At 41.5% G+C, this 23,430-nt stretch overlaps 6 protein-coding genes across 6 annotated transcripts; 3 read left to right on the top strand and 3 right to left on the bottom strand.

Moving 5' to 3' along the window:
* Positions 1–2,527: 2,527 nt before the first annotated feature.
* Positions 2,528–4,174, bottom strand: Bfra_006567 (putative glycosyl hydrolase family 10 protein; the record flags this gene model as incomplete). The annotated part of the gene is made up of 8 exons (XM_037336936.1): positions 2,528–2,754; positions 2,821–3,049; positions 3,099–3,244; positions 3,292–3,413; positions 3,462–3,551; positions 3,602–3,899; positions 4,004–4,038; positions 4,087–4,174. The coding sequence occupies 8 exons, from the start codon at positions 4,172–4,174 to the stop codon at positions 2,599–2,601; spliced, it is 1,164 nt and encodes a 387-aa protein (XP_037198302.1). The 3' UTR covers positions 2,528–2,598.
* Positions 4,175–9,518: 5,344 nt separating this feature from the next.
* On the top strand, positions 9,519–10,145 carry Bfra_006566 (putative carbohydrate-binding module family 1 protein; the record flags this gene model as incomplete). Its single annotated transcript, XM_037336935.1, has 2 exons — positions 9,519–9,761; positions 10,065–10,145. The coding sequence occupies 2 exons, from the start codon at positions 9,519–9,521 to the stop codon at positions 10,143–10,145; spliced, it is 324 nt and encodes a 107-aa protein (XP_037198301.1).
* Positions 10,146–12,389: 2,244 nt separating this feature from the next.
* Bfra_006565 (putative mfs multidrug protein) lies at positions 12,390–14,030 on the bottom strand (the record flags this gene model as incomplete). The annotated part of the gene is made up of 1 exon (XM_037336934.1): positions 12,390–14,030. The coding sequence occupies one exon, from the start codon at positions 14,028–14,030 to the stop codon at positions 12,390–12,392; it is 1,641 nt and encodes a 546-aa protein (XP_037198300.1).
* Positions 14,031–15,496: 1,466 nt separating this feature from the next.
* Positions 15,497–16,439, top strand: Bfra_006564 (putative chaperone-binding protein; the record flags this gene model as incomplete). Its single annotated transcript, XM_037336933.1, has 3 exons — positions 15,497–15,646; positions 15,708–15,928; positions 15,998–16,439. The coding sequence occupies 3 exons, from the start codon at positions 15,497–15,499 to the stop codon at positions 16,437–16,439; spliced, it is 813 nt and encodes a 270-aa protein (XP_037198299.1).
* Positions 16,440–18,133: 1,694 nt separating this feature from the next.
* Bfra_006563 (putative had superfamily hydrolase protein) lies at positions 18,134–19,030 on the top strand (the record flags this gene model as incomplete). Its single annotated transcript, XM_037336932.1, has 2 exons — positions 18,134–18,142; positions 18,299–19,030. 2 exons carry the CDS (start codon positions 18,134–18,136, stop codon positions 19,028–19,030), a joined length of 741 nt encoding a protein of 246 aa, XP_037198298.1.
* Positions 19,031–20,370: 1,340 nt separating this feature from the next.
* Positions 20,371–22,560, bottom strand: Bfra_006562 (uncharacterized protein; the record flags this gene model as incomplete). Its single annotated transcript, XM_037336931.1, has 2 exons — positions 20,371–22,362; positions 22,414–22,560. The coding sequence occupies 2 exons, from the start codon at positions 22,558–22,560 to the stop codon at positions 20,371–20,373; spliced, it is 2,139 nt and encodes a 712-aa protein (XP_037198297.1).
* Positions 22,561–23,430: the final 870 nt, after the last annotated feature.

The raw sequence follows: 23,430 nt of genomic DNA, 5'->3' as shown, positions 1-23,430 counted from the left end.
TCTTGAAAGAAGTCTTGGGCCTGGAAGTTTCTTGTCGAATAGGAAGAAGAGGATGTCGAGATATTTTTGAGGATGGATTTTTGGAAGCTTATATGTAAAACTATATGTCGTTTACGGCGACAAAATATTGCTACGGTTTGAGTTGGCTGTATTGAATATCGCATGTTCACTACCAAAAACCGTATTCGACCACAAATCATGGCAATTCTTGATGCCGTACAGAGCGCGATCATTGTTGCACATGAACTCAAATTACCAATCAGCTTGATGTTTATGCTCATACGGTCAATGCAGTATTATAGCAAGGAAACATCTGATTGTAGTTGGCTCAATAGCCGTACCCATTTTGTTGATACCAATATCAATGACCTGCCTCAACCGAGCAAAACTATTGTACTGTTGGATTGAAGAAGATAATAAGCTCACTTCAATATCAATCTCCCACATTATAGGTCCACGCCAGTACGGCCTTTAAAAGGCTGATTGATGTTCGGAACGTTCACTGTTACTCTAGACGTGCTGCAGTTATCCAACCAGAGCCACTCCTCAGAGTCAGTTATTCCTCAACCAGTAGCAAAAATGGCGTTTATCTATACAACTGACTAGTATACCGCTTGGCAGGCTTTGGAAAAAAAAAATTCACGGAGTGGATGTATATATGTTGATACCAATGACTCTTCTGTTGCCTTGTTTTTAAGGACAGTTAGCTGCTGTACAGTCTTGAGATGAATGCTCTTTCGACTTCACTATTGCAGGCTTTACAGGGATGTCTAATTGTTTGGAATAACTATGAGGCTAATGTCTACTTGTGTCTGGCTGCTCCATGTTTATATGTTGCATAAAAACTGAAGATGGAGAGATTATGCGCTATCTTCAAATTCTCGAATTCAAGAGAGCGACTACATCTCAAGCTCATACAACTTCTAATCAAGATCACAATTATTCTTCTGATGTCGTAATCACTTCGTGATATTATCTTTCTTCTCCAATACAATAAATCTCGACAATATTCTAACTGATATTGCATTATGTGGTGTTCTTGTTACTCTCTATTACAAGATTATTTGCTTCACTTTGTGCCTTACTAAATTAATTTCAACTCAATCTGAGACCTGGGTAGCTAGATTGAAACAGACACTTGCTTAACAGTCAAAGAAAGAATCGAAGCTGATCTAAAAAAGCTGGTTGCATACATGACTTTTATAATTTATCCTATGCTTCATTTTGCAAAAAATCCCGCTAAGCTCCAAGGGATCCCATTCGAAATATTGCAAGTGAATGAGATGTTGTTTTAGCAATATTTCACTACCGACTCTTTTTTGGCAATTTCACGCTAGATCAGCTGTGATTACTTACTGCTCCCTCCACGAGTTTCGCTTTTTCTTACTTAACTTCAATGAACAATGCTTGGGATGAGTAAAAGCATACTGGTCAATCAAAGTGCAGAGCAAGAGATAGTGATAAACCGTGTCTAAGGAAATTCCAGAAGATGTTTGTGAGTTATTTCTAAGCTTTAATCAAGATAGTTGTCAGTTAACAGACCACTGAGTCCATCAAAAGAATGGTATTCGGCTTTGAATATAAAAAAATCAAATCCAGACATAAGTAGCTCGCTATATCGTACCTATTTCGACAAAAATTCAACCAGAAACAAGAATAAATAAAGGCATGCAAAGAGTGATATCTGGGTACTCTCAGAAGAAACATTAGATACCATAGAGTCAATGAAGTATAGCGTTGATGGATGGTAGTTTGTTGATGATGATTGAAGGTTGACGCTCGCGACTGCCTGTTCATGATGAAGAAGTTCTATGCCTTGAAGCATGACTCCAAAAATACTTTCTACCTACCCTTTACTGAACCTCGCCAAAATGGGAGCGCCATAAGAGCCTTGAAATATTTGAGGCGCATAGAAAAATTATTTCAGTCCTGCAAAATATGCTCGCGTCTCTCAAACATCTCATGAAGTTCACATGGACAATCGAAGTAAAATACCTTTGAATCTCGATATCTTGATGTGGTAAAAATGATGTAGCAATTGAGCAGTCTATTCTCCCGCAATTGAAATTTCATAATAAGTGATATCATGCTGGGAAGAACATATGTTGATTTGAATTCAAAGCCTGTGAGAGGAGGTAGTGGATTTTAAGTGTGAGGTTTGCCGAGAGATTTTCACAATGTATACTTTACTTGCACTATCCATATCTTGGCCTTATAATCATTCAATGATATATCAATGAGATTCGCGCTTCTTTTTTGCGAGCTTCAAACTGATAGCGAAACCAAAGCAAGCAAAATGTTTCAAAATATCTGGACTCCATTTATTGCGGGGTTGGAGGTTTCCTTTTCGGGCCGGATATCACACGATGTGGGACAGCTAGATTTCAGAATAATCAAAGGGTCTAAGAAGTAATTTAAATGAGCGCAACCACCGGTGGTGCATGATATTGTAAAATTTTGAGCTAGAGAATTGAAAACAACAAATGACAACAACACTATAAACATACTCCTTGGCAACAGGCCTGCCCTCAAACTCAAGTATATACATTGAATAGTTTTGGGGTACCAATACCCTCCATTGAAACAGTAGAGATATTTCTACAATGCTGCCAAGATCGCGTTGTATGCAGGCTTTGGAGAGAAGTTCGCATCAAACAACAATGGGCTGGAACTTGAACGCCATGAGTCGGTATCACGGAGACCCCAGACTGTGATACCAACACATTTGCTGACACTCAAGCATGCATTGACGACCTATTTAATAATTAGAGCCAGTTCTTACTTCATCTCGAAGGGAATTCCTCAGAAATTTAAACTCACATTGACATAATCAGTAGAACCTGCACCAGCGATATCCAATTCTGTGACCGCAACTTCACTGACACCAGAAGCGGCAAGTGCAGTCAAAGCGCCTTTTGCAGCAGCTCCCTGACCGGCTGAGAGATGGGTCTGCGAACCGATTCCATCAATGGGGATTCCTTGACCGATCCAAGTTTTGACATGTGCGACCATTCCCTTTGTGAGTTTGGCATAGGACTCTGAATCAAGGCTTCATGAAATGTTAGTTTTGGATGTAAAAGTTTGAAGGATAGAATTACTTGTAATCGTTGATGTAGAGCTTTGCGTTTGGATCAGCTGCTCGAGCGGCTTTGAAGGCGATGGACACAAAGCTTTCGCCAAGGACCTTGTAGAATACGCTGTCTCTCATCGAACCATCTTCATTGAAGATTTCATTGACGACATCCTTATAATGGTTAATTATATGAGCAAAATCAGGATACGATGACATACCCATGCGTAAATCTTTCCCTTCCAGCGAGTCACCTCTTGGGTGACATGATTTTGAAGGACGCTAGTGAGCGTGTCCTTGGACGTGATAGAGCTAACCCAGCTAGGGAGTTGAGAATGCCAGCCTATCGATGTCAGTTATCATTCTCAAAGACGAATTTGGTATGACAAACAGAGTGTGTGGCCGCGAACAAGTTTCTCGTTCTCAACAGCGAAGTTTACCAAATAATCGCCACCAGCGAAGTTGAACTTATTTTGTGATCCTATCTGCAGTCAGCAATATACTCTTCAAGACCTATGTGAATATCCATACCCTCAATAGCGTCCCACTTCATGCTGTTCTCTGGTGTCACTTGTCCAAAGTTTGCTTTGATGACATCCGCATTCTTTCCAGATGAAAGAAGATTCTGATCTGTGGCAAGACCAAAATATTTCTTTCCATGAGCAACAAATTTGGCGTTAATACTACTGCTACTTCCGGTGCTTGTTGGACTTGTGATCTCGGTTTTCAAGGTCGTCGGGGTAACTAATGTCGCTGTAGCTGAAGGAACGACATTTCCAGGAATGCACTGAGAGTAATCTAATAAAATGAGCAAATGCTGTAAATGTTGCTAAAAAAAGTTTAACATACAATCGCTATAACGATGTTAGCTTCATCCAAAAGTTTTGAATGGGGTTAAACTCACTTTGAAAATGTGCAAGTGTATCCTGATACACAGGTTGTAGCACCAGTCCAGCCATTACCGCCACCTAAAATGGTCAATCATGATGTGCTTTTGTTGTGTTGAGTCAACTTACATTGAGCCCAACCTTGGCTCTGGGCCAAAGCGAGATTGATATGACCGAGCATGGCAGCCAAAGCTGCAACATTCAAAGCTGAAAACATATTGTTGTTTGAGTAAAAAGATAGAATGAATGAAGAAGAAGAAGTGAAATTGTCTGAATGTGTGATAATGAAGAATAATCAAGGCGAAAAACTTGATCATATATACTCCTAATTTCCACTATATCATCTTCTGTTTGTCAGCCAAGATGGGTTAAAGGAGCAATTAAACACAAATATTGGAGAATCCATACCTTCGAAATCATCAGCACTAAGCAAAACTACTTCTCCCGTAATTCCGAGGCTTATAGGCTAATATCAAGCATTATAGTATCTGCCCTATGAATTTAAGACATAAAACTACTCGTGATCTTGAGATTAATGTTCTTTTCAACGTTTCAAGGGGCGGCCCGGCTGTTAAGCACCCCGCAAATGCCAAGATTAGTTAAGGATACACTAAGCAAAGAGCCTAAATTGAGAGATGGGGTGCATCCAAGGGGCATGAGTACAGTGCTTTATCACGCCTGGATCAGTTTATATAGATTCATTTCGGAACTCTTGGCTCAGCTATGACAAAGCTGAATTATTCCTCGCTTTCCGGTTTCCACACCTATATTGTTGGCCACTATAGAATTGTTTTCACGTAAGGACGGGTTGAAATGAAGCTTTTTACTTGCATATATAGAAAAGTGGCAATACTGTTTCAAAACTCCCAACATGGTAACCACTTGTCAAAGTTGGCTTGCTCGCCGGCAGGGGATTCTTGAAGTGGACCGATTAGTACGCGATAGATCGTGTCGACCTTGGCAATATTCTAAATCGGCCCAATGTTTATACAAATGACCAATTCTATACGAATTGTGAATTGCTTCGTCTGAACAATTGAGAAGTACCGGCAATGACCAAACGACCATTGAGTTGCAATCTCGCTCCACTTTCAGGGTAGCTTCATGGAATTCACAACGGCAGAGAATATCAGATCTTGCAATGGTAGTGTTTGTCAGACAAAAGAGAAAGCATAAACATAATCTCCTTTAGACGTGAATTGTTATATGCAATGAAAAAAAAAAGGTTGACAAAGAGGGTTTTCAATTGCAGTGTTTACTCGAATGAAGAAAGCCAAAACGCCGCTGATGTCGAAGGGACTTGCGGGCCGAGATTCTGGCGATAGAATCTGCACCCAAAAGCTTCTAAATTGCTTCTGACAACGTTGATCATTGTCATTTGTGACTTTAGGAGCCTGCAAGCATGAAGGATTAAGAAAACAATGCGCGTAGACGATAGCTGATCGGCAAACTTTTGCAGGTGTCAAGTATTAAGGTTAATCTAGTACATAACAAGAATAAGCTTCTTCGTCTCAGCCTATCACATCACGCTAGAGTCATTAATGCGAACGTGCCGATGCCAGAGTAGCACCGTACTGCAGGGAAACTCATGAAGTGGATGCTACCAGTGATTTCATGACTCTGCGGTGTAGCGATCCTTTTCCAACATGCAATAAGATGCAATAAAAAATGCAACGAGAAGTACGATGAGACTTCTTGACATCAGAAAAATAGTTTAGACCATATATCTGCTCATGGGACTATGTGATCAGGAATCAGATACCCGTGTGGCAAACTCTCTCCTCTTGATTAAGAATACGAAGTATTAGAAACAACTTCAAAAATTTGACATCTCTCACTAGCACGCATCCAGATGACAATTATGAGATGGACAAAACGATAAAAATGTATGGGAGCATAACAGGTAATGGAACCCCCGTCGTTGGAATAAGGTGAAACCAAAATAGTTGTTGTCAATTTAAACATCAACAATTAAGGTTAGCGGGGCGTGTGTAGCGATTTGGCGGATTGCCAAGGTGGGCATGGCACGTCAACGACTATATGAGGTGTCTAGTTACTTGCGTCAAAATGAATTAATTTCATATAAACTCACTACCGATGATTGCTTTTGGTATATTAATTATTAGAGATTGAAACGCTTCTAGAGTAATTCTTCCTGGGTGAAGCCTGTAGTATATGCTCGCAAATCGAGTTTATGATAATCTTATTAATAAGATTTGAGACGATTGTATCAACCACAACCTCTTGTATATTATCAAACGAGCTACTATTTCTTTAGAGGGGCAGCCAATCTCATCCAGGCGGTTAAGCTTTTTATTGTTTCAATGTATTGTTTTAATGCAATATATATCTAGAATTCAGGGTCACTAGCATGAATTAGTATAACCTGGCACTTTGGCGGAGTGGTTAACGCGATGCCCTGCTACTGTTTAATCCAGAGTCAGGCATTTCCTTCGGGAGCGAGTGTTCGAATCACTCAGGTGTCGTTTTTGTTTTTGCATTCTTCCGCCCTATTGCTATATTTTTCTATTCTACTCACATCTGAATATATATTTTTTTACTTGTGTAACCTATTTTGGTGATCCCTGTTCGTTGTGGATCCGCAGGCTTGATTTGTATGTGGGGAGGCCCCTTTTTAAGATTCGCTTGTTTATAAAAAATACTCTAGGACAATCTTTGTTCCTGGTCATAAGAGTTGTAGGAACTGAACGATCCATTTCTGCTATAGTTCTAGAATTCTTCAGTGGATAAAGTCAGCCTTGGGGTTTCAGGTCATTGTCGTTCATTGTAGAATTTTCACGTGTGCAGGAAACTCCGTTCAACACTACCACGGTTACATCTCCTATGATCACATATTCCATCTATATCTTACGAAATGGCTATTTTGTACTTACTTACTTACTTACCACTAACTTATTCTTGATGTCATCGCGAAATATCAAAAAGAAGAGGTTTAAAATATTAACAAGATTGAACGGATAAGATATGCCTACCCCACAAAAGACTTTCGAATTTTGAGGGATTTAATCATCTTTCGAAGAGATTTTCTAAATCTTTGAAATTCTTGAAAGCTCTTGCGAAGGTTACAACGGTCTATTCAATACATACATCAATTTACTTCTGTTCTTCTATACGTATAGTACGTTACATAATACAACAGCAGAACCCTTGAAACCAATTAAAAACTTCAAGTAATATACTCGACTCAAACCTTGCCAAGCAATCTACCGCCCTTAGTCTGATCCAACCAGCTTTCCCCCTAATTCTAGATTCTTACTACCTCACTTAGCTCCCCCTCTTTCACACGTACCTCGGCACCAACCAATATTCGCTTTGACATTCCAAATTATTCAACTGCCGAAACGTCTAGATTTTCTTGGAGCTCATCACTTTATTTTGTTTATTAAAATTAGAGAATAACTGGGTCGCTTCTTGAACTCATTATGCTTATTCAAAACTCTAAGTTAATGTCCAATAAAGTTTTGATATCGTCACATTTGTACCAGAAAGAAATTTAGATGGATATTTGCATTGAATATCTATTCGTCGATGTCATTGAAGATGTCACTACAGGGTTTTGTATAGTTAGGGTCGACGGTACAGCGAGGTCGATGAAACCATACAATTCCCACCCACTTATTTCAAAGATATTCAATTTCTCAGATGCATTCTCTGTATTCTCTGCATATTGTGTTTTTAGTTGATTAAGATTGATCGACTTTTGTCATTTGTAGTTTTGCCCTTCCTGTATGTGCTCATTATTGGCGACTCTTTTTCTGCAGGAATACGAAAGATCGTTTGAGCTGTTCCGTTTTGAAGTTTACACATCAAGCCACAATCACTCCTCACTTCAGCTGACTACTTTCTAGTTCCATTAATATTATTGCTATCATCCTTTATTTTGTTCTTGTTCCGTAGAAGCACCGTGATGAATGAACAAATTGCATTGATCATGAGCTCATAGTGATGTGTAAAAGTGTTTCATTTTCACTCAATATAGAGGCTATCAAGTAGCAGATCAATCCCTCCCAGTAATCGCAAATGCGCATTCGTGGGGAGTTGAAGAGTTCGTTGTTGTGACTGGCCTACTACATGATAATTCCTCTGCAGCATCCTTGAAGTGAAGAAACTTTTAGTTCTACTGGTAATTTTGGTTCTCATTGACACGATGTTTCGTTCTTCTTTATCGAATTTGATCGTGTCGCAATGGTACTACGATTAGTATCAATCGCAAATTGTAAAAGTCTAAGAATTTGCAACCGTATATCATGTGTAATGATAACAGTGAGTAGCCCCATACCTTCAAAATTATCTATTCAATTGAGTTTTACAGCTCTTCAACAGATTGAGTATTCGTCCGTCATACCATACACTTCAATGTAATGCCCCTGATGAAATATACTCGGTATCTTTCACCTAAACTCATCCGTCTCTCCTCTCGTTACGATATTATATCATCTATACTACTTATGTCTACTAGCATGCAAACATTTACTTATTAGCATAACCCTTTAGCAGAATCACGACCCTGACTTCTTTCACCCTATCTCGATATGATGACTCGGGTCCTTCAAACTTCGAACGACCCTACGAAAAGATCGTCTCACTTCCGGAGAAGAGAAACACAACTTATACAAGCTTAATCAACGATCTCTTGATCACGACATCTGCCATTCCATACAAGAAAGTCCCAGGTGTTAACTCAAGCTAGAAATGATTCCATTGTCCTACCGCATGACCTCAATAATCCAATGTCATCCTAAAAATCAAGCTTCGATTCTTCCTCGCCCACCAATACGAAGTCTTATGCGTTCACAAACGCACCTGGTATACTTCTCTCGGCTTCACTGTCCCTCGTGGCGTCGCACACGATCGATGCTTACTTTGTATTTAAACGACGAGCACATTCTGTCTAAAAAGTATGTTCTGTTATAATTTGCTAAAATATCCTGACCGTTAGAGTACTCAAATCTCGTGGTGATTTTTTCACAGAATCATCCAAGTTGCGAACAAATAACAGATGGAGAATACAGTGCATTGAGTAGTTTAGGGCTCATGGTCTTTACTTCACATGCAAACCATTCTATCGTAGCACCAGACGATTTTACTGTTTATCATTATCAAGCCATGGTTCCCCAAGATGGCTCGTGGTGATACTTCGAATAAACATACGATAAAGGCCCGTTTAGCACCTCAATTTGGGGTTCATTGGATTTGTACTACAGCATGGAAGGTTATCACAGTCAAGTTGGCATCGCTTGTGGCACATTGGCAGTTTTCTTTCCTTTCATGAAGTTAAGTTTTGATTTATTGCAGAGATTTCATATACAATGACTTGAACATCTACATTGAACACAGAACTCAAACTAGCCTCAACTGCCACAAACTATACAGTCATCCTGCAGAACAAGCTTAAATGAATTTACCAGATTTCACACCGAGCAAAAACTTACCATCAAGTTCATCCTATCAATCCCACTCGATCGATCAACCCGCCACCCGCCATGCATCTCCAACCCTCCTATTTCACATAACCCATCATCAAACTCCTTACCCTCCTCATGCTCCTCGCCATCCAAGCCTCAACCACGCCCATCCTCATTCCTCCCTCTAGCCTCGCAACCACCATCGAATCTCCTACTGGCGCAGTCCGCACCTACTACCAAGCCTTCGACAGTTCCATTATCGAACTTCGTCTCAATTTCCCCACGAGCTCTGGCTATACCAGATTAGTTCTGATTCCTGCTGGTGCTGCGAAGCCTGATACTCGGCTTGCTGCTGTTTCTTGGGGATCGTTTGATGATGTGAGTGTATGAATAGATTTTTGTTTCCCTTTCTCTTTTTTTTCTCTTCTTCTTTTTCTTCTTTTTCTTCTTTTCTTCTTTTTCTTCTTTTTCTTCTTTTTCTTCTTTTTCTTCTTTTTCTTCTTTTTCTTCTTTTTCTTCTTTTTCTTCTTTTTCTTCTTTTTCTTCTTTTTCTTCTTTTTCTTCTTTTTCTTCTTTTTCTTCTTTTTCTTCTTTTTCTTCTTTTTCTTCTCTCCATCCCCTATCCCCACCCCATACAAGATTCACTTGACTTGACTCAACAACCTGTGAACTCGACTCCAGATCAACCTCTACTACATCAGCAGCGCCTACAACTCCACACTCCTCTGTGAAAAGATCTGGAACTCAGATATTACAGGATGAATTGACGGGAGTCTCAACAATCACGAATATACTGTCCAAACAAATACGAGTCTATTGACTGCATATCATGATGGGATAACTGTGGAGGATAGTACGTGGCGGGTGGCTTTTGTTTGTTCGACAGGAGGGGTGGCTAACGAGAGAGTGCTGAGTGAGGCTTCGAAGACAATGACGAGGGAGTGGATAGTGGAGGCTTATGTTTAGGCGGGCGTGGTGTTTAAGCGAGAGTGGTGAAGAAGGAATACCGCCGTTAGGGACAAATATGAGGGGACCCGACTTTAACAGATCGATACATAATCTTAGATTCGTAGCTTTAAGAATCTACACCCTTTCCACAGCTATAGCATCGACTCATCCATAATAATTTAACACAAGCAATGGATGCTAGGAAAAAGGTTCTGACTCTAATTTATACAATATAAAGCTTAGCGCTTCGAATCCTCTTTCAGTATCCCGAAAAGTAAGATTATACTCGTATAAAAAACATATCATCTCTTCGACTCTTCAACTTCAATACCTATGTTATTAACCCCTGAGTTTATCTCCTCAAAAAAACCCCTCTTTGAACTCTACAGTATACATCTATAATGGTACATGCGATTCGACAGGTTTTAATCAGTTTAAAAGTATAATGGATTCAATAACAAAGATTCATGAGTGAGATCGAATTTAAAAACATGCGTTTTATAATTGTCAACTCTACTCGAGTACAATAAATCACAATAAAAGAAAGGATTAAGATCGGATTCTAAGAAGATGTAATGCAAACAAGTTTACATAATGATACAAAAAACAAAAGAAAACCAAGCATAACATCGATTTAAAATCAAAAGATCTACCAAGATCAGAAAGTAAAGAGAGAGTGAGAGTCTGAATGGCTTCATTTTAGACTTATTCCTACAGGGAGGAGAATGGTGTTGGAAGTAAATACAAAAGATAACTTTTATAAATCGAGAAATGGATACATGTATTATCTCATCTCAGATCCATACACAATACTAACAACCAATTCCATACTCCTTCCACACCTGTAAAAGTGATTTCTTCACTCTGATGAATAGTAATATGAAAGGAAAGTCTGCCTACTTCAATATTGTCATAGGCAGATAGATAGCATTAGAACTTCACAATAAGCATCTCCGCTACATCCGCAGAATGACCCAAGAGGACTCGAGTAATTCTCGAGTTTTATTGTTATTTCGTATCTGCGATGTAATTTTCTTGATGCTTAATTTAATTTTGTTTTGTATTTGTGGGTTGCAATTTTCAAAATAAGACGCAAAGATATTCATGGCATGGATGTCAATCGGACGAGTTGGAGAGAAATTCGTTTGATTCTCCAAACTCACGATGAGTGAGACACATAGGTTTCGCGGATTCGAAAATTTGGAGATACATCTGAATACGAAACTCTTCCCTTCCCCTTCCATATCCTTCCCCCCACCATCTATCTACTCCCTACCAATTACTCACCACCAACTACCCCCATCACCACCCACCCCCCTCCATTCTCAAATCCCCTCTCACTCCCTCCCCCCAAAATCAAAAATCAAAAAGATCACACCCACGAATCCCTAAATCCAGTCCAGGTTTCAGGTTTCAGGTTCCAAGAAGATGATTCCATCATCGGCCATCTGTATAGATAGGTATCGCCTTATTTCATCTCTAGATTCTATCTGATTCTCACAGATCGCCATACTCATACTACTTTGCACGAATACCACTAGTGCTACTAGAAATAAGCAGTAAGACTTCCAATCCTCCTTTAGGGGTTGAAAGCGCTGAAGAGACGGCTTATTCTAGGCACGAAAAGAGATGCAGAAGAAAGAATATAAAGCTATACATCATACGTGATCGATGATATGAATGATACAAAATTCGTTGTTGATCTATATACTCATAAAGACCTATATCCATTTATATGCCGCTGCCTATAATATTCATCTATATATGTGTAGGTATATCTTCTCATGTATTGTTTCGACAATTGAGCTGTTGAGTCGCTCGCTCTTTTAACCTCTGTACGAACACAAAATTCCCCTGAATTCTCACTTCGAACTCCATACATCAAAACATTAAATTCTTTCCAATATTCGATCCAAGATAGATTCCACGCCAAAGATGAAATCAACCATGATAGATTCAAGTGATCTTCCTCCTCAAAGAGCATCTTACTTCTTCACACCCAAACCTACCTGGCAATCCAAAAACCACAAATCTACCCTTTCCCCACCCAACAACCCACTACCTCCTATCCAACCTATCATGCAAAACATTTTGTTTCATCAAACTCCCCACCCCAGCCATTAGGATCGCAAAGCCCAAGGCCGTCAGAAATACCCCCCTAAAAGCATCCATAAAACTTTCCGTCACACCTTCTTTCCACCCTTCAGGAAGTTTATTCAACTCGTCGAAAGAATCTCTAATTCTTCCAATGATCTCTTCCGCGTTTGGTTTATCTCCGAATTTCTCCCACAGATCTGATTTGAGTATGTTTTGATACACCGCGCTTGCAATAGTAATACCAATGGTTGAGCCTGTGGAACGGAATGCATAGGAAGCGGATGTGATAACCGAGTGATGATCATGCGATACTGCTGAGATGATAGCTAGAAGTGTAGTTGTGAGAGTTGCGCCGTAGCCAATTCCCGTCAAGGAGAGATAGACGTATATTGGCCAATCCGGACTGTTAGAATTGAGGGTTGCTAGAAGACCAGTTCCAATGACGAGCATTGTAAGTGTGATCAAACTAATTGATTTATATTTTCCAGTTCGATTCATGATGATTCCGGAACCAAGAGATCCGACAGAAGCTCCGATTGATTGAGGAATCAGACGCATACCAGAGGCCGTGGTTGATTCACCCCGGACTTGATAATATAAAGGAACGTAAAAGAGAATCATGAAGACGACCATTGTAACGAACCAATTTGTAAGACAAGCGGCGAGAACAGTACGATTTGCGAGGAGGCGAACTGGGATAACAGGTTCCGAGGCGATGTATAGTTCGATGTATATAAATCCAAGAAGAGACACGAGAGAGAGGGGGAGCGAAACATAGACGAGGGGGTGATTCCAAGGTACGATATTACCACCAGAATTGAGTCCTAGGAGAAGAAGAACAAGTGTAAGAACCAGCGCGAAAGAACCCATAAAATCGACTCTCGATAATTTCGATTTCTCGCTCTTCTTGGGAGGAATATCAACCAGACAAGCGACCAAGATTCCAGAGACGATAATAAAAGGAACTTGAGCCAAAAAAGCCATTCTCCATCCCCAAGTATCATTTATCCACCCTCCAAAGATCCCTCCCAACCCGGCTCCTGTCCCATAACATATATTTCCGATTCCCTGCACCACACCTCTCTTCCTCAGCGGAACCAAATCACTTCCTACAAAAGTACTTATAGCCATCAATCCACCCCCTCCACATCCTGCCACCACTCTCCCAAATATCATCACCCATTCGTTTTCCGCTAGTCCGCATATCAAATTTCCTGCCGCAAATAATACATTGCTCACGATCAATCCAGTTCTCCGACTAAAGATATCGGTGAGGCGACCAGAAAGTGGTTGACAAGCTGCATTTGCGATGAGATATGCAGAGGCGAGCCAGGAAAGAAGAGAGAGGGAATTAAAAGATGTGGAGATGCTGGCGGATAGGGTAGCGATGATTGTTGAATCTAGAGCACCGAGGAAGACACCTACCCAGATTGCTCCAAGAGTGACTACCAAACGTTTGGTGCTTTGTTCGCTGGGGATGATTGTTGCTTCGGACGTGGAAGGGTCTTGGATTGCAGATTCCAATGGTGGTGATTGGGAAGGTAAAGTCGTGGTGTCTGCGAGGAGGGGTGTTTCTTCATCTAAGTGGTTGGATGGAGACATTTTTGGCGTGGGTGAGAAAGTCGTGTACCGTTGGTTTCTTGGTTATATATCTATTGATGTATCATTGCAGCATGAAGATCGGATGAGCATGGAAAGGACAATACATAGAAATATATATCACCAGAACATACATAGATACAGCAGAAAGGAAGAAAAAAGGTTGATGTTTTGTGAATAATATTCCGAGATACCTTATCACAAATCACGCAAACAATCAATCAATTACTCACCGACATCTTAGCATCTGATTGAACGTTGATTGAACTTCTTTCAGATGCTGCGTTTTGTAATGTCTCGTATAAAAAACCAAGTTGGCGATGATAACCATTTGGAGATAGTGCTGCATTTGTGGATAATGGAAGATACTGTCCTTGTCATTGTTCCATGTTTGATGGCGCGAATGCTGATGAGTTTTTGTCGTAAGAGTACTTAGGTACTGATAAATAATGCTACCTAATGACGGGATGCTTGAATATGGATACCGGCATACACATTGAGATTTGGGAAAGACTTCAAATATATATTACTGAGGTCGGTCGGTAGGTAGTTGTCTATATAAACCTAGTAGACTCTGTGTGAAATATACGAAATGTACACCACCAATCGTTTTAAATAAATTGATTGTATATCCAAATTCATATATTATTCATAGGTACCTAGTCATTCATCCCTCACCCATCCTCACCCATCATCCCTCACCCATCATCCCTCACTCATCCATCACCTTACGCAGCCTTCACAAAGCAAGTCTCAGCCTTCTCTTTAAGCCCAAGCTTCATTGGTTGCCCAGCCACAAAAATTGATGATTGATTCTACTGCCGTTACTTAAAATAATCACGACCCTCAAACATCCAGGTATCGAATCCACTTGATTCGTCAAAACCCATCGAAACCAAGGAGCAACCAGGTTGACAAAAGCAAGATTTCATAAGAGAGAAAAAAAAGGCTGAGCAGTTCTTGTATTACGAAGGGTACGTACGAATGAATGAGGGATACGCGTATGAAGTTGATGAGCCTCTTTTCTTCGTATGATTTAGAGTTTGCTTGTCTTGACATTTGACATCTCGATTGTTTCTGTTGTTTCTGTTCTTTCTGTTCTTTCTGTTGTTTCCATACTTTCACACCATTTTGACTTTCTGTGCTCGACGAATTGTGAATATCATAAGGTTACCCGCTCGCACACACACCACACACACCACACACCTACCAAGCAAATATCAGACAGTCTCCAAGGTTTTACCTTCAGCCCCTCAGAATCAGAATATACGAGTACGCACTCGATACGAGATTCAGAATACCACCATTCCATACCTATCTAGCTTATCTGAGAACACTTGGAAAAACATCATCCACAACTTTCGCATTTGAGAATACAGTTTGCATTTGAGCATTCCCTTCGCATTTGATTGTACACCTTACATACCATACCGTCAATCCCAAAATCCCAAAATCCATAACCCGACAAGATGGAATTCTCAATACATAATTTACAGAAATATAAACTGGCTGTACACATCGTACAGTTAGCTATGGCAGTCGTCATATGGGTGTTAGACATCATCGTTATGCGATCAACTGCAACGGTCGATGGAAGACTGGGATGGAATTTCGGTTATGTATGTATATTTTCATTTCGCAGATGCGATGAGGGACTCGTACTGATAGTGAATCGAATAGACATTCTTAGTTCTACCCGCAGTCATATATCTTACCATGACCGTACGATTCCCCAGGACGCGAAAATTCGCAAACCCGTATGCGCTGTTGGCGATTGATCTCGTTTGGTGTATCATGGCTTTGTCGGCTTTTGCAGCGGTCGCAAACTGGAATTCCACGGGGAAATGTGGAAGTGGTTGTAAAGTGAGCAAGGCAGTGGTGGGATTAGGTGTATTCTTATGGTATGTCTTGGTTCTCCTGATTCTCCTGATTGGATTCCTCAGCAGCACATTTCTAATCTCAAACAACAGGCTCTTCTGGATTCTCTCAACAGCAATGTCATTCTATGGTCTGGTGTACTACAAGAGAGAAGGATATCTTCCCGGCGCATCCCGAGCTCCCAACAACGCAGCCATGATCGATCCCGATAAAGAAGCTTTCTCCACCGCTCCCCACGATGACGAATACGCACCAGTGCATGATGTAGAAGAGCATGAAGAGCATGAATTACACGATGATGGATATCCCGGTGGAAACTTCGTAGGTAGAGTTCACTCACCAGATTACGAACCTTCGAGTTATGGAGGATCATATGCACCTACATCGACGGCTCATCATGATGATTTGGAAGCCTCAACCGCGTATACCGGATATAGTGCGAGTGGATATGGCGGATCACAGAATTCGAGGACGGGGCGCGCTCAGTTTCCTGAGGGGAATTATGGTAATATTCCAGTTATTGGTGAACCATGAGAAACTTCATTCTTCAAAAATTGAGTAATACATTATACACGAACGGATAAATGGATGGATGGCACATGATAGATGATTTCACATTGGCGTTTCTGGTTTCCTCCTGTTGTGGTTTCGATACCAATGGATACCGTTTGAAAGTCTCTGTATATCGTGCTGGATTGGTAGATGGATTGGTAGGGAAAGAAACAACATACAGGTACATTTGAAAAGATGCATTTATTGCATCTATCACATGTACCAGATTGTATGAGAACAACACATGTCATCGGGAGGAGACATGACTTGCATATGTATCTTCGGGGGTTTTAGGAGCAATTGGTGGAGGACTTTACTTGGCATCAGCATGGGTTAAGATGAGGATGAGGAACGACGGAATTTGATCGAAGGGTGAAAAGGCATCTTTGTTATATAGAAATATATCTGTAGAGACAATGAAACGGAAATCTAAATATGTTGTTGAGATGTTGTGAGGTAGTAGCTAGGTAGCAGATAGGTGGGTTGATAGGTAGGTAGATTACGGGTAAAGTACCTAACCCCTTCATGAGACCTCACGCTCTTCGTTTAAATACCGAGTTACGGAATAGTCAGAATGGTGAGTGAGGAGTGAGGAGTGAGTGAGAAGTAAAGAGTGAGTTTATCCACGGGCCGATGATACAACTAACTTAGATTGGTGCCCAACAATACATACAATATGTATGAGGAACATCAGTAAGTAGATGGATGGGTATGTAGGTAGGTAATGTGATACAAATGTGATACAAATTCCAAAGAAAGAAAGAAGGGAAGGATTTTGAGATCGAATAGAAATTGGTTGGGAGGACATGTGGAAGGCTGGATGGATGGATGGATGGATGGAGGGGGGAGGGGAGGAGGGTGTGTTGAAATGTACTCACTCGTAAGATGTTAGATGTTAGCTAGCTGTATGTATGTATGTATGTATGTATGTATGTATGTATGTATGTATGTATAGATAGAAATGATGAATAGAAACGAAAGAATATGAAATTTGGCGGTTAGAGAGATTCATGTGTATGTATGTTATGGCTTTGCTTGCTTGCTTGCTTTTCTCACACTCTTTATTTGCCTTCTACTACTGCGTAGGAAGTGGGTGTTTGTAATACAAGACCCCGCTATTATGTATCGATGTTATCGATACATCCATATCATTGGCGTAATCGGTATCACGAATGTCATACTGCATCAACAAACGAAAAGGTGGGTGAAATGGCGGGGTTACACGGAATGAAGTGCATGTGGTGGAGAGGAGAGGAGGGATGGATGATACGGGAGAGGATAGATGATAGATGGTAATGGCTTTTCGATGGCTGGATGGATGGATGAATGGATGGATGGGATGGATGGATGGCACCCCACCAATCCAACAATTGTGGTTGAATCAATCAATGAAGGAATGACTTGTTTCTCATCCCACCTTCTTCTCCTCTCGTTTTTGACTTCTTCTCTTGTTGCTGAATTGGAAGTTGACTTTGAATCTGGATTTGTTTAAAGGAAAGAAGTAAGACGGATACTTTACTTGACTTTACTTTGTTTACAAAAGACTTCACATATCTCATATAGTACCTGGTTCTCTTGATGATTCATTGAAGTACACACACACACGCACACACAACACAAGAATATCTTCATCCATCAAGATTTCAATACAATAACATCACTTCTCAATAGTAAAAATGGCCCCAGTTAGTTTTTCCCTTCTTTACTCCTCTCATCTTCTCATTATATCAAATTCACATACATATACATATATATATACATATACATCTACATCTACATCTACATCTACACATTTCCCCCTCCCCCTCTACCCCGCACCCAACTAACACCCACCCCACTAGATAACCACCCTCCTCTTCGACTGCGACAACACGCTCGTGCTCTCGGAATCCCTCGCCTTCGAAGCGTGTGCCGATCTCGCCAATGAAATTCTCGAAGCCCGCGGTATCAGCGACCGCTACACCGGGCCGCAACTCCTCTCGGAATTCGTGGGGCAGAATTTCCGCGGTATGATTGGTAGCCTGAAAAGCAAATACAACTATTCCATGACGGATGCGGAGCTCGAAGGCTACGTGAGCAAGGAAGAAGACAAGGTGATTGCGAAGCTCAAGGCAGCGTTGCAGCCCTGCGAGGGGGTGGATGAGGAATTGGTGCGACTAGAGAAAGAGGGGGGATATTTAATGGCGGTGGTGAGCTCGAGTGCGTTGAGACGCTTGAAGGCGAGTGTGGAGAAGACGGACCAGGCGAAGTATTTTGGCGATCGCATTTATAGTGCTGCGACGTCGTTGGACAAGCCGACGAGTAAACCGGATCCGGCGGTGTACTTGCACGCGATGGAGAAGCTGGGGGTGAAAGCGGAAGAGTGTGTGGCGATTGAGGATAGTAGGAGTGGTGCGACGGCGGCGGTGAGGGCGGGGATTTTGACGGTGGGGTATGTGGGGAGTTATGAGGAGGGGGAACGCAAGGAGATGGAGGAGGTGTTGAGGAAAGCCGGGTGTAAGGTTTTGATGAGGGAGTGGAGGGAGTTTAAGGGGATTTTGGAGAAGATTCAGGAGGGGGGGTTGGAGAATTAGATGGGGATGTTGGGGTGAGGTAGGGAGAGGATACTTGGGAATAGGGTTTCAAAGTGTTAGATGAGAGAAGAGGAGAGAAAGATGAGAGATGAGAGATGAGATTATTATTTCTTCACACCAAAAATTTCTTTAGAGGGAAGATAGTATCACTCAAAGTTTTGAAGGAAAGAAAAAAATCGAGAATAAGAGACGTGATTAGTTTATCGATGATATCATTTTCAATCATTTCTATCATTCCATTTACCTACTTCTTTGACTTTCTGTGATTGGAGAATACTGAACCCCCTTTCTTTTCCATTCATTTTCTTGCTTCCTTCCATTCTTTTCCTCTCTTCCCTCCCTTCTCTTTTCCAATCCTTCCCTCCTTTCTTTCTTCCTCTTCTTCTCCAACACGTGATAAATATCTCACTGACATCTCGGCATACATCTTTTCCAATCTACGATCCACAACTTCCTCTATGCTCATTAGTACAACTCCCTCGAAGTCGCAAGTCGGCAGATCAAGATATCGATATGGTATACTTGGATGTCACAAGGATAGTTATTCGTGTTTGTATTTGTAGATAGGTGGGTAGGTAAGATGGATGGGTGGGTGGATGGGTAGACAGATGGGTGGATGGGTAAGCATCAGATTAATTCTGAAGTGCTGGGTGGGGTGTGGATGTGTTGGGTGTACGATTATGCGATGGGGTGATGGGAGGGAATGAGAGGGGGGATGAGGGGGGTGGAGAGGAGAAGGAGGAGGTGGGTAATGAGATACGCCGAATTGAAAATGAGTCCAAGGAAAAGTTTACTTTTGCCGAGAAGGCGGGAGGATGAGATGGAGATAGATGAAAGTATGAAATTTAAGGGGTGTAAAGGGTAATCAAGTTTCCGAGGAAGCAGAGAAGGTGAGATGGGGGATTGGTCGCTGGAAGGGAGAATGAGGATAAGAATGGAAGTTGAAGATGGTTAATAATTAATGATCAATATGCACACAAGGACAGGATTGTTTTGATATCTCAACAAGTATGGAATAATGATATTTTGTTTTTGCATTTTATCTTTTAATCTTTTTATGTGTTTTATGGACGAAGTAAAACTAAAACTAAAACCGCCATTCCTGAGTCCTCTCCCCTTCAAACGAGTGGGTTACAAACGGGTAAACCAGCAAAGAAAACAAAAGCAATGCATCAGAGTACAAACTCTCTCGAGCCTAAAAAACAGAAGAGAAATATAAACCTATAACCGCAACCCAATGCAGCCCACAAACGCCATCCCAATAGAAGATCCCTCCATATCGCCTGGGTATCTCGCAATAAAACCGCACACCAAACCCCACCAACCCCCTCCCATGTAACCTAAATACCTCTACTCGCGCGCAACTCCGCAATCTCCTTCTTCAATGCCTCATTCTGCAATGTAAGGACTTCCTTCTGGAGTCTCTCAACTTCTTCCTTCAAAGCCACAACTTCATCCACGTTGTTGCCATTATTATTGTTATTCGCAGTCTCATCATCTGCTCCCGCATCTTGCTGAGTGAGCTTCTTGATTTTTTCACCGTGAAGATTGGATCGTTCGGTTACTTCAACCACCAACTTGATCAATTCTTCAAATCGAGATTTGTGCTCGGAAGCTTCTGCATTGAGTGTGTCGACTTCGGAGCGCAATTGTGAGGTTATATTGGATTGGAATAGGACTTCTTGTTTTAGTTCTTCGACGTCAGTAGATAGGGTTGAGAGTTTTGTATCGCGTTGAATGTTTTGGGTCTTCAAATCATCGAAATCGATGCGGTGCTGTTGTACTTCTTCATAAACTTCGTCCAATTCTACTCCGAGATCGCTCACCTGGTCTTGGAGAATTGAGAATTGGTTGTTATTGTCATCGTCAATGTTGTTGTTGGAATGGTGAGAGACAACTGATTCATTGTCGAAATTATCAGTGGCCTCGATAGAGAGTCGAGGAGTGTCTTCAGCAAGAGTGACGGAATCTGTTTCATGTCTGTTGATTGGGTTTTTCTCTTGGGGGGATGCGACGCGAGGATTTTCATTTGAGCTTTGGTTCTCTGTATCATGAGTAGAGCCCTCTGATAAAGCAGGAGAAGGAGCATACGAATGAAGGATCAAATGATCAACAGTATTTGTATCGACGGAGCCATGGTGGGCTTCGAGGGAGTGGAAGACTTCAGCACGAATGGAACGTTGTGGTGATGGACTGAAAAGATTAGTATAGTTATTAACGTTGTTTTGGGGCTCCATGGGATAGTCATTGTTCGAAGTATCTGACGAGACCTGTGGATATTGATCATGGCTTGGGCGAGTGAAAAGAGAACCAAAGCTCGGAAGTTGCGGTGAGGTCTGTGAGGGTGAGGAAACAACCGAAATTCCATTGCGATGTGCTTGTTCGGTAGCAACAGCGGTATTGAGTGAACTGGCGCCACGAGCAGGAGCAACAATTGGCTTCTGTTGAATTACCAACCCAGGTTCGCCTGAATAATTGGATCCAAACGCCGTCTCAGTAGTAACGTATTGAATCCCACATGGGAATGATGCTCGAGGTCTGTTGTATTCATTGGCAGCAAGTCCTCTCGGTGTTGAAGGTGCTGCTTCATAAACCATTCCAGCAAAGGGATTTGAGCTTGCGGGAGGTCTACAATTGTTCATCTCGACATCTTCTTCGACAGGAGTGATACTGTGGTTTCTACTGGCGTAGACTCTGTTACGAGCATTGTTAAGTGTCTGGCCTGCTGCCCTAGGAGTGGTCTCATGGTGAAGTCCAAACATTTGTGTTGCACTATACTCACGTCGCTTAGAAGGTGGTGCAAAGAAATCGTCATCTTCTTCCAATGGTCGCTTTCTGCTAGAACCCTTTGAGTGTGTCCATGAAAACTTCGAGTTATTCATGTTTCCCATATGTCGGAGTAACCCATCTGCAACGCTTGGCAACATAGGTTGTGGTTGCGTTGCAAAGGAATTTTGTGGTCTGGCCCTATACGAAGTAAAGTGTTCTCGATAATTCATTCCCGGAGATTGATAATCGGGGAGAAAAGAAGGGCCCGGTGCTGGGCTTTGGGGCTGGGGTTGATAATGAGCATAAAGAGCATTCGAGGGACCGGAAGAGCTTGGGTTAAAGCTTGGGCTTCTGGGGGCAAATTCAGGAGAGTGTTGGTTGGTAAGGCCTGCAGTAGCGAAGGCTGGGCTTGCGGGAGTAAATTCAGGAGATGAGCTTAACTGGCGCTCGGGTGCTGGTCTTGCCATAGCTGTAAGTGGCTTTCTTGAGGTATGAGGTGGTTGCCATGGCCAAGAGCGACCTGTTGCGTTTCCGCGAGACATTCCGTGATGTTGAGTAGTAGACTGAACACTGTTAGCTTCTATTATTTGAGGAATGGAGGTAGATAAACTTACATCAGTTCCAGAGACATCGTCTAATCCATCTTCAGAGCTGTCTCTGCCACCAAGGATTGGGCTTCTGGCGGGAAAGTAGTTTCTCGCATACGCGAAGTTTCTCTGGCCAAGGACAGGGCTTGAGACTTTTTGATTTGTGTATGACATTTTAGCTGTAGCTATAGATGACAGGGGAATTGTGGATACGTTTGATTGCTTCGTAGCTAATTTGTACGATACGAAATGACGTATGCAAATCTGAGTAGGCAATGATTAGCTTTGCGATGTGTGGAAGCAAATAGAGAATTGACTTTGAAAGATATATGGAAGGTTTGATTTTGGATAGCAAGGAGGAAGAATGACGAGATTGAATATAATACTTACAAGAAGTGAACCTGAGTGCTCGTTAAAGAACTCTGGTTCTTACGGTATTCGGATGAAGTTGTAGTAGATATCCTAAACTTAAGTACTTTCAAAGAACTCTCGTTATGATGATATCCAGAAAATGGTTGTAGTAGATAATCTTCGATGTTGTTGTGTATGAAAGAGGTTGTTGTTGAGTCTCCGTTAAGAAAGTTGTCAGACGGTTGAAGGACTTAAGAAGTTGAAGAATTTGAAGAAGGGGAAGAAGTTTTTCAAGACTTGAAAAGTTGAAAAGTAGAAGAGGATGATCTTAATAAGTAAACTCAAAACTCGTCTCCTAGTGCTAGTACAGTAGTACTACAGGTAGCGTCAAGTGTCAAATTTTCCAATTCACTTGGCGGAATTTGGAAGATTGGATGGGTGGAAGGTAGAAATGAATTGGTAGAAATGTTCGGTTTGGTAGTAGAATGTTGGAAGTTTGGTAAGGTTGGATGTTCGGTAATGTTGGTACGTGAGATGTTACTGAAAGTATCTTGTATTTTTGAGAAAGCAGTGTGCGAGTTGAAAAGCTATATACGAAATTGCATAATCGCAATACAGTCAAGCGCCGCTAGTGTTCGCGAGAGATACTGGTCGGCCGTAGGTATGTGGCCAAGAAATGATATTCATGACATT

This window comes from Botrytis fragariae, assembly GCF_013461495.1.
Source record: "Botrytis fragariae strain BVB16 chromosome Unknown tig00000000, whole genome shotgun sequence".
NCBI classification, from domain to species: domain Eukaryota; kingdom Fungi; phylum Ascomycota; class Leotiomycetes; order Helotiales; family Sclerotiniaceae; genus Botrytis; species Botrytis fragariae.
This window is presented reverse-complemented; position numbering and strand designations above follow the sequence as displayed.